Raw genomic sequence first — 9,716 nt, 5'->3', positions numbered from 1 at the left:
GTAAAGGCGCCTAAAGGATAGGGACTCTGTGCACGTGCATTTCTGTTTCTGTATCTGGTTCAGGCCTGAAGCGGTTTCGGGCTGGCACGGTAGACGTTGGGTGGCAGACGTGCCTGGAAGCCACAACGCTACAGCCTCGAGGGACGCCTCGGGAGGACCGGGAGACTGAGGACGCTCAGCGAAACTCCCATCTGGAATTCCCGCGGTCGGGAATTCGGTGCCAGCATCAGTATTCACCCTTTGTCTTTCAGGTTTTACTTCTATTGCATAAACTGTTTTCAGACTCACATTTTGTGTTGCCGGCATTGTCACAGGACTCTGATGTGGTTCCGGAGTCTGTGTTTGTCTGTTTGTGTGTGGCATAGTCGCGAGACTCTGATGTGGTCCTGGAGTCTGCATTTGTAGGTTCTGATGTGGTTCCGGAACTTGCATTTGTATTGTCGGCATTGTCACAGGACTCTGATGTGGTTCCGGAGTCTGTGTTTGTCTGTTTGTGTGTGGCATAGTCGCGAGACTCTGATGTGGTCCCGGAGTCTGCATTTGTAGGTTCTGATGTGGTTCCGGAACTTGCATTTGTATTGTCGGCATTGTCACAGGACTCTGATGTGGTTCCGGAGTCTGTGTTTGTCTGTTTGTGTGTTGCATAGTCGCGAGACTCTGAAGTGGTCCCAGAGTCTGCATTTGTAGGTTCTGAAGTGGTTCCGGAACTTGCATTCGTATCTGTGTCTGTGTGTCAGTGTGGTTCTCGGACCCCATCTGGGACTCTGTAGGGGGGCAGGCTCCCCACCTCTGTAGGAACGAAGTGGTCGCTCCCGCAGGCGTGAGGCCGATGTTCCATTTTTGTCTTTTTTGTTTTGTTCAGTGCCTTTTTGTGAGTCTCTTTGGTGTTTGTTTTTGGCTATTTGTATTTACCTTTCTGAAATTCAGACAATGGGACGGATTTAGACAACTCTTAGAAAGGGAGACTAACCACCCTTTGTTCTGCAGATTGGCCTACCTTTAAAGTAGGATGGGCGCCTAAGGGCACCCTTGACATCCTGGTCTGGCAAGATCTGGTAAAAACTCCCTTTCCTGGTTAAAGCCTCTTTTACTCCCTCAGAAACAACCTTCAAAAAAAAAAAAAAAAGATTTTAGTCGTCCAGGACCGTCCCAGCAAAGCAGATAAAACAAACTAAGACTTCAGCCTCGGCGCCGCTCTATTCTGTTTTACAGGGCGACTCTGAAGATTTGATTTTCCCTCCTCCCTACCAGCCGCCCGGCCCTGGCTGTGGGGCCGGCAGCGGGGGCCACAGGAGAGGGTACGAGAAGCAGCTCCCCAGGGGCCAGCAGATCCCTCCACTCTCCCTTCATAGGCAGCAGGGAAACCCCTGCTGTGCCATTAGCAAGTGCTGAAACCCCCTGTGTGTTCAAACAAAGCTGGCCCTTTGAGCCTCAACCTGCAGGACTCAGCTGGGGCCCAGGAATGGCAGGCGGAGGATGGGAAGGCGCGCCTCCTGACTTATTCCTCAGGATCCTAACTCCCCGAGCCATACCCGTCCCCCCAGACTGACTCCCCATGGCCGACCAAATAGGGCAAATGGATGGATCTCCTGGACTTCAGGACCCGGTAAGTCACCCTGGGGCACTCGGTACTCAGGCCCGCCTTTGTGCGGAAGGGGGGGCTTCTGTTGCCCCTCTACCAGGGACCTGCCTGGTGTCTGCAATGGAAAAGAGCGTGTGTGTGGTGTAAATGTGTTTGTGGCTCCACGGCCCTGCAGCTACAGAGTCTAAATGGGCCGTAACCTGCAGCTCCGTGTTCACCAGGCGGGCGAAGCAATCTCACTCCGGATCAGTGCCTGTTCCGGAGGTCTTTATCTCTTGTTTTGTACAACCAAGGGGGACACATTATGGGAAAATTCCATTCAGAACCAACTGTTCCAAACTATATAATAAAAACTTTAAAAATGTTGTCTTAATTTAAAAATTCTTAACAGGTTATTCCAAAATGTAAATGGGTTTTTATCAGCTCTTTTCTGTGCTGCTGTCCCTGACTTATCTGATGAGAGTGTTCACCTGTCTTGAAGGTTTCATGTTTTTCTATTTGTAGTGCTGAGACTACGTTGTTTATCTGTTTTTAATGTTTGAGTGATTACCCAACTGATCAAAAATGTACTAATTTTGGCTAAATGGTTTGACTCTGACAGCTTAAATTCTAAATCGAGTCTTCCAACTTTGGGCTTCCAGTTGGATCCCTGGAACTCTCAAAGGATGAGACTCTGAGTTTATTAAAGTAACAGCTGCTTGGGTCAATTCAGATTATATAAAATATATTAAAATGTTATAAATGGTGTCAGACCTATGCTGTATTCATGTTTTTGCTTTCCAGCTAAAATGGTCTTATAAAAATAAGAATAAATTCTGTATATACAAGCCTTTATGTTGTTAACTAAAGTAAGCCAATACAGATTGGTTCAGAAAATTGAGATAATGCAAATGCCCTTCGGTTTGCTCAGTGGCTTGCTTGCTCAGTTTTACATGTCTTTGATGTGCTTTAAACTTGTTTCTTTTAATGATAAAGATCTTTTCAAAGTTGTAACCATGCACTAGTGACCATGTTTGCTGCTCAGGAGGTGTTGTCCTTATATTACTTAAAAGCATGGAAATATAATTTTGACTTCTATTTCAGATACTGGTATGGTATTCATGAATAACTCTGTGTCTTAAGTCATCTAGGCATCAGTACTAAGTAAAACTTGGAAAAGTGTATTATGTGTACTTTTAACATCTCAAATTTGATAAGAGACTGTTTGAGTTTGTTAGCATGTATTCTCATAGATTGTCCACACATGACAATTCAAGGCTATATAAAAGTAACTACGGGTGTAAAGTTTCCAAAGATATAAACAAGTCATAAAAAGTTTTAAAATGTTTAAAAATGGTCTAAATCATAAATCTTAAAATCTGTTTTCACAAAAACTGTAATGTCTATTTTAACAGTGTCTGTTTAATCGGCTACCCTGCCATTTCTAAAATTAGGTCCTGTAAGCTCTTTTTGACTCTGTTAAATTATTCTGAGTTATATGATAATTGTGTACTAACTCTAATGTTCAGGGTTTTTATTTCTGGTTTATCCGACAACAAGAGACATAGAATTCATGTTCTGCCTAAGTAATTTATTGTGTAACAACCAGGCATTGCTAGTTCAAATATAGATCAAATGAAGGTCTAGCCAAAAAGAAAAAAGTGTGCCAAAAGAGACTTAGAGACGACGGGAGATGGTTATGCAGCGGGTGCTGGAGAGCTGGGTTCCAGGAGCCCGGGAAGTCTCTGGTGTCCACAGGCTGCGCGGTGAAAGCCCAGAAACCCAGGCCCATAACCCACTGGCTACACGGTAAATATCTGGAGGCCAAAGGATGGCAGAGACCTCTGCCACAATTTCTCCTCTAAGTCAGGCTACACAGTAAGCACTGGTTAAACGCTGGTTAAATCTGAAAGCCCAGGAAGTCAGGCTAGAGACCCGACTCACTGCCTCACTTCTCCTCTTTTCTTTTCCAGAAGGGAAGTTACCACTGTTCTGCAGGACTCTCCACAGTGATATACAGTTTGACCCCCAGACCTTATGTAAGGGATGACTGACCATTTCTATAATAATGTCTGGTCACAGTATAGAGGACCAAACAGCATAGCCAGAATAAGAGGTTAAAATGACAGCTAGATCGATTTTTTGGTGTACACGGTAAATGGGCAGAACTTCCCTTTTAAACCAAATTGAGGGATAGATAGGAAGTTGTACTGATGACCTCAAAGTATGCAAGCAGGTCACCACAGTTGATCTTACCTAAAAGATCATAGTTCTCCTCATGGGCACGGTCTTAACTCGCAGGAAAATACTAAGTGTCAGAATTTGCCCATGACCATAGTTTTTTAGCTCACCCTGATATTAAAAAAAAAAAAAAAACTCCAAAAATCAGGGACGGGGTTGAGCACCCCCTTGACTGACATCATAGAGGCTGCCTCCTTGGTCCACTTTATTAGAGACCAGGAAATTGAGGAGCAAGCTAGCAGCAGGAGCGATGTAAGGATGGGCAACAGGCCAATCAGTGGCTGCTTTACACGGTGATCCACTGTCAAGGAAACCCAGCAAAGCCAATGCACCCCAAATGGCGCCTGTTGCTGACATAAGGAGCCAGGGCATTGGGCAAGCAGCTGTTGTAACAGCGACTGCCTTCTGTCAGCTCTGCCAAGAGCAAGGCTACTGGACATGGAACTGCCCTGGGTGTCGAAGGACTCCTGGTTCAGAACCACAGACCCTGTGGCCCCGAGCTAAAAAGCCTTTGGCTCTGCCCAGCTTCCAGCTCCAGCCACTGCTATTGGGGATGGCCTAGGGTCAGTAAAATGCAAGTTGCCTATTTCTATCAGCCTCCTATTCAGCTCTCCTCCTAGTCCAGCCATGTAATGCAAGTCAACAGGGTGCCTCCCTTAAGGGAGATTTGCATCTCTTACAATTCTCTTAATAGCACCCCATGGATAGGTCTGGGCCTCACACACCCAGCCAGGCCTTAAAAGTAAACTTAAAAAGCTCTCCGTGCCAGTTCCAGGGGAAAGTGGTCCCCTCCACTCCTGTACTGAGACTATAGACTTAATCTATGCCAGCAGAAGGGACCCAAGAGACAGTCCCCTGACTAACACAGATGAAGTTTGGTTCATAGATGGAAGCAGCTTTGTCAGACTGGACCTGCTTCTCAGGGTATGCAACAGTTACAGCATGCTCTGCCCCCAGGAACTTTTGCTCATTTAGCAGAACTGATTGCCTTAACCAGAGCTCTAGATCACACAAGGGATTTGTAAGGCACCTTCACTCTGCATGGAGACCTCAGTCTTCCGGTAAGGCAGAAAGAGCCAACCAGGCTCTATGAAAAACATCACAAGGATAGAAATGTGTGCTTGGTAAGTAAGGTTTAGAAGGAAAGAGTGTTCTTGGTAAAAAGGGTTAAAAAGAAAAGAGCTTTTTAAATAAGAAAAGGACATGGTTTGTAAAAATCCTGATGGCTAGTTTACTCTAGACTGGAATGGAAATAATAGAATGTTTCAAGTAAGTTAAAGAGGGTGTGTGAAGTCACAAAAGGTTATAAAAAAAAATAATTAGACATGCTAACTACTGCTCCAGGAGCTATTTGTGCCATGTTCCAGGAAAAATGTTGTCTCTGGGTCAATCAGACTAGACAGGTACAAATCCGAATTCGTATTTTTCCTGGAAAAAGCCAAACAGCTCCAGGACCAGGCAAAGCAGGGCTGGGATTTCTGCCCTGATATCTGGTCACGGAAATCCTGGCTGTTTCCTCTCCTTGGCCCAATAACTTCTGCAATCTTGATGCTTCTCTTTGCACTGTGTGTTTTTAATGCCCTTGTTCGTTTTGTCTCTAACAGACTAAAAGCTGTTAAACTCCAAATGGTCATCAGGCAAGGCTTCCAGCCCATTCCACTGGATGACCTGAGCAGCCCTCTGGACCGAGCGGCACCGTCTTTCCAAGGCCACTGTTGCACACCATAAGACAGGTAGCAAGAGGAAATACCCAAACCCCCCTCGACGCCCACATGCCAGCTTCGAAGAAGTTACAGAAAACGGAACTCCATCCATAATCCCAAAGAATAATTTTGGGTATTACCTCTTGAGGGGAAAATATTAGGCAGAAAGTCAGTTATGAGCTTATGTGTGTGTGACATAAAGGCCTAATGTGTCCAGCATATGCATCTGCACCTCAGTCATCCTGACAATGTTTCACTGGAAGCCCGGCCTTTGCATCCTGCCCTGCCCCCTTCTACCTGATAACCTGCCAGGTGGAGATCCCCACCCCTTCTGCCTGACAAATCTTCCACAACCTCCCAGATACAGCCCAGTATCTGCATTTCAGTATTGCAGAACAGGATCTCATTTTCATAGAGGGGGGGGGGGTTATGCGCAGCCCTTAAGGAGGAATGCTGCTTCTATGTAGACAAGACAGGGGTGGCGAGGGACAACATGGCTCAACTACGTAAACGCTTAGAGAAAAGACAGTGGGACAGACTTCAGCAACAGGGATGATTTGAGTCGTGGTTCACTAAGTCTCCCTAGCTAAAAATGTTAAACTCATGGTAATTCATCAACAATATGTAACACATGGAGAAAGGGAAACAGATGGTCTCTAAGATTAGAGACCCTGGCCTAAGAGGAGTGGGGAATGAAGGGTTAAGAAGTTAAAAGCCGCTTCCCCCCCAACCTCCTCTGGTGAACTTTCCTGACCTTGTTAGATTTGCTCTGCATAGCCATTAGTCAGTAAATTACCCCAATGTGAGCGTAACCTCAGTTTCACCTAAGTGAGATAGAAGAAGTCACCATATATCTCTGCCTCCTGGACCCCTGACTCCACCAGGTGTCCCTTATCGCCATTCGGCTGCATTCCTAGGTATCACTCCCTGTATTCATAAATCAACTGGTTGTAAAATCACTTAACTTGTATCAATTGTTTACTCTATACCACTGTCTGCTCTATGCAATGATTGATTTTCTTTGTTTCAATGTGTATAAAAACCCCAACCCAAGACTATTCGAGGCCGCTCGCCTGTACTGGGACGGGGGCCCCGACATGTCGGAACATCAATAAACTTTACCCTTTATTAATTACATGAGAGAAGGTCTCTTGAGCGTTTTTGGGGTGGCAAGAGCAATTCAACTCTAATTCGACTGTAACACCATGCTGCCTAGTCTATTTGAGCCAGTATTTTAGAATTCTTCTCTGAATTTGTGGTAAGATCCCACACAGATTATTAATTTCAGAAATATTGATAAGCAGATCAGTTTCACCTTGAGCTTCCAATTTTATAACAGCAAGGGAGTGGTGATTCCAGCCTTCTGAGCTCCCAGTTTACTGTGAAAACAAGTTGTCTATCCCATCACTCCCAATGGCTCTTCTGTTTTATCAGGAGCAAGCCAGACACAGCAAATGAGGTCTTTTGATGGGTTTTTGTCCCTGCCTTTTGACAGGTGATTCTCAGTTGTTTTATTTATTTATTTATTTTTTGCCCAAAATTGTGCCTAAAACTCCACTACCACCATCCCCTTTGGGTTTTGCCTCTCTTGGATCCCCCTCTCCTAGGCACCTTGGCAGGAGGCCTCTGACTTAAGAAAATCTTGCTTTCCTCTTAGCCCTGTCTGCATGGCAATTCTTCTTCCATGTGAGACAAAGAACTGAGGTAACCTTTCCCCACCACCATTTTGCCCATAAAGTCATGTCAAAGAAGAATTGCCATGCAGACAGAGACTGTGTGCAAAGTGAGAAGGTTCCTGGTACTGTAGTAGGAGGGGGGCTCCAAGGGATATCTTGCCTTGGAAACTTGCCAGCAACTGGGTCTTTTATACACAAAAGTGGCTACCTAGATATAAGCTCTCAGTGGAGAAGCTAACAACCAATCATAGAGTTAGGATAACAACCAATCATAGGTTGAGATAACAGCCAATCAGAGGCAAGAATAAAACCCATCAGAGAGCTGGAGTTGGTAACATTATCCAGCCTGCTCATGATAAAAAACTAAGTGTTGTTACAGGTGGCCTCTGTGAGGAGGCAAGCACTTTGTCCACTCTTAAATGGACTCTGCCCCTTTTCTATTTCTGACAGGAACCTCATCACACTGCCTATTAGCCTGTCTAACTCCTCACAACCCTTCTCTCCATGCCTTGGTGTCAACTACCTATTAATGCTCATTGGTACAGGGAAACAGTATTCTGATGGATAGAGGGAATTGACAGGCTCCCAATTTGGGTACCAAGTTGATGGGCTCCAGACATGGTAAGATAAACTGGGTGCTCACTGGGAATCTTGTCTCTGACATTTGGGCTTCATGCTATTTGGACCTAGTTTAGGTCCAAATGTTCTGTACTATTCCAGTACCAGTTGGCAGGACATCAGTCCCTCCACAAGAAGGATTTGGTTTGGAACAGTACTCTGTTGATTTGTATTAGAATTTCTTTTGCAGTAAAAGATGGCCCTGGCTTCAGTTCAGCTCCAGCCATTGCGGACATCTTGGGAGTGAACCATCAGATGGAAGGCCGACCTCTCTCTCTCTTCCTCTCCTTCTCTCTCTGCGTAACTCTGACTTTCAAGTAAAATAAATAAATCTTTTTAAAAAAATCTGAATCTGCCTTAGTTGGGCTTGCCGACTCTGAGAGTATTCCAAATCTGAGATTACTACATAGCCAATCAAATTTTCTTACTGTACTTAATACAAATGACCAATCAACAAACTATAATGTATACTTCAGATTGCATATTTCTTTATTATTCCTATGATGCATATTTTTTTTATCATTTGTTTTGTTACTCATTTTTTTGAGCTTTGAATCTACTACCCATCAGAATTCTACAGAAGTACAACTCCCAGCAAGATAACTCTTGCCTAGCACTTCAAGCTGCAGAAGTGATTAAGTTATCTTTTAACAATAGATTGCAGGTAAAGGTATCCTAAGGACTCTTCTACTTATTTATCACTCAAATGAGTTAGAAAAGGTTTCTAACAATGATTCTTGGTCATCAGTGTTTCCCCTGCAAAATGGAACCAGATAAGACCAAACAACCAGTACAGAGTTTATCCTGACAATGTGGAATATAGACTAGCTGAAGGATCACTGATGACAGTGTTTTGGAGAAAAACATGACACAGGTGGATGTGGATATAGGAGTTAAGGTGGAATCACTGGTACCAATCTGAAAAGATCAAGAAGTTATGAAGAAGGAGTTCTTTCAAATGATTATTTGATAGCAACTATCACAGTAAACTGCCAGAACTGTAACCTCTACAGAGGGCCACCACTTCAAAGATATGCGAGCAAGATATGATGCATGAGAACTCTCATATCCTTTTCTAGAATTTCTATGTAGCAACTGTACTGGGGTTTTCAGACTTGAGATAGCTGTTTGACTTGTTTATAAATAGGAAACAAGGATTAGGACTGACAGTGTTGACTAAAATCTAAAAAATGGAGTACATGATATATTTTTCAAAGTATCTGGGTGTTGCCACCCAAGGCTTACCAACTTATCTGAGAAAAATAGCAGCTACCTGTGACATACTACAGGCTGCAGAGTAGTTTACTCTTGAGTAGCCCACATCAGCACATGCTGCTATTTCTAGAATAGGGAGGTTACTGGCCCACTTACAGCTATTTGGGAAACATTTACTCATATTATCTGATAACCTAAACATTATTCTAAAAAATGTATCATATTAAATCACCATGCTTTCAGACTATCTGGGGAATATATGCACAAATGTGCTAAGCAATGTATTCTAGAGGCTATCAATCTAATATCCATGAAGCTGGGATTTACAAGCTCCCACCCCATTTAATTCTATCCTACTTGTTAATCAGACACTCCCTTTTCCAGAATGCTTTGTTTCTTATACAGGTCCTTTGGAAAAGGCACCATGTAAATATGCATACCAAATCTACATGGAATTTGATGGAGATATCATAAAACTCCCAGGTGACTACAGTACCTCAAAAAGGTAGGTACAGGAGGTGCTCACCTCTCTTTCATCAAAAACCAAGGTTAATGGAACCAACCTAAATGCCCATCAACGATAGACTGGATAAAGAAATTATGGGATATGTACTCTTTAGAATACTATACCGCAGTAAGAAACAGTGAAATCCAGTCATTTGCAACAAAATGGAGGAATCTGGAACACATCATGCTGAGTGA

General features: G+C 43.8%; 1 protein-coding gene across 1 annotated transcript; it reads right to left on the bottom strand.

Annotated features, from left to right (window-relative positions):
- Nucleotides 1-247: 247 nt before the first annotated feature.
- Nucleotides 248-1,557, bottom strand: LOC108175504 (mucin-21-like). The gene is made up of 2 exons (XM_017337613.1): nt 1,533-1,557; nt 248-726 (listed from the first exon to the last, which is right to left on the bottom strand). The coding sequence occupies exons 1-2, from the start codon at nt 1,555-1,557 to the stop codon at nt 248-250; spliced, it is 504 nt and encodes a 167-aa protein (XP_017193102.1).
- Nucleotides 1,558-9,716: the final 8,159 nt, after the last annotated feature.

This window comes from Oryctolagus cuniculus, chromosome 1 (assembly GCF_964237555.1).
Source record: "Oryctolagus cuniculus chromosome 1, mOryCun1.1, whole genome shotgun sequence".
NCBI classification, from domain to species: Eukaryota; Metazoa; Chordata; class Mammalia; order Lagomorpha; family Leporidae; genus Oryctolagus; species Oryctolagus cuniculus.
This window is presented reverse-complemented; position numbering and strand designations above follow the sequence as displayed.

Excerpts from the sequence above, each read along its gene's own strand:
- LOC108175504 (XM_017337613.1), bottom strand. The coding sequence starts at position 1,557 with ATGGGGAGTCAGTCTGGGGGGACGG. Across the intron at positions 727-1,532 it reads GAGTCAGTCTGGGGGGACGG|ACACAGATACGAATGCAAGT; the intron begins GTATGGCTCGGG and ends ACTGACACACAG.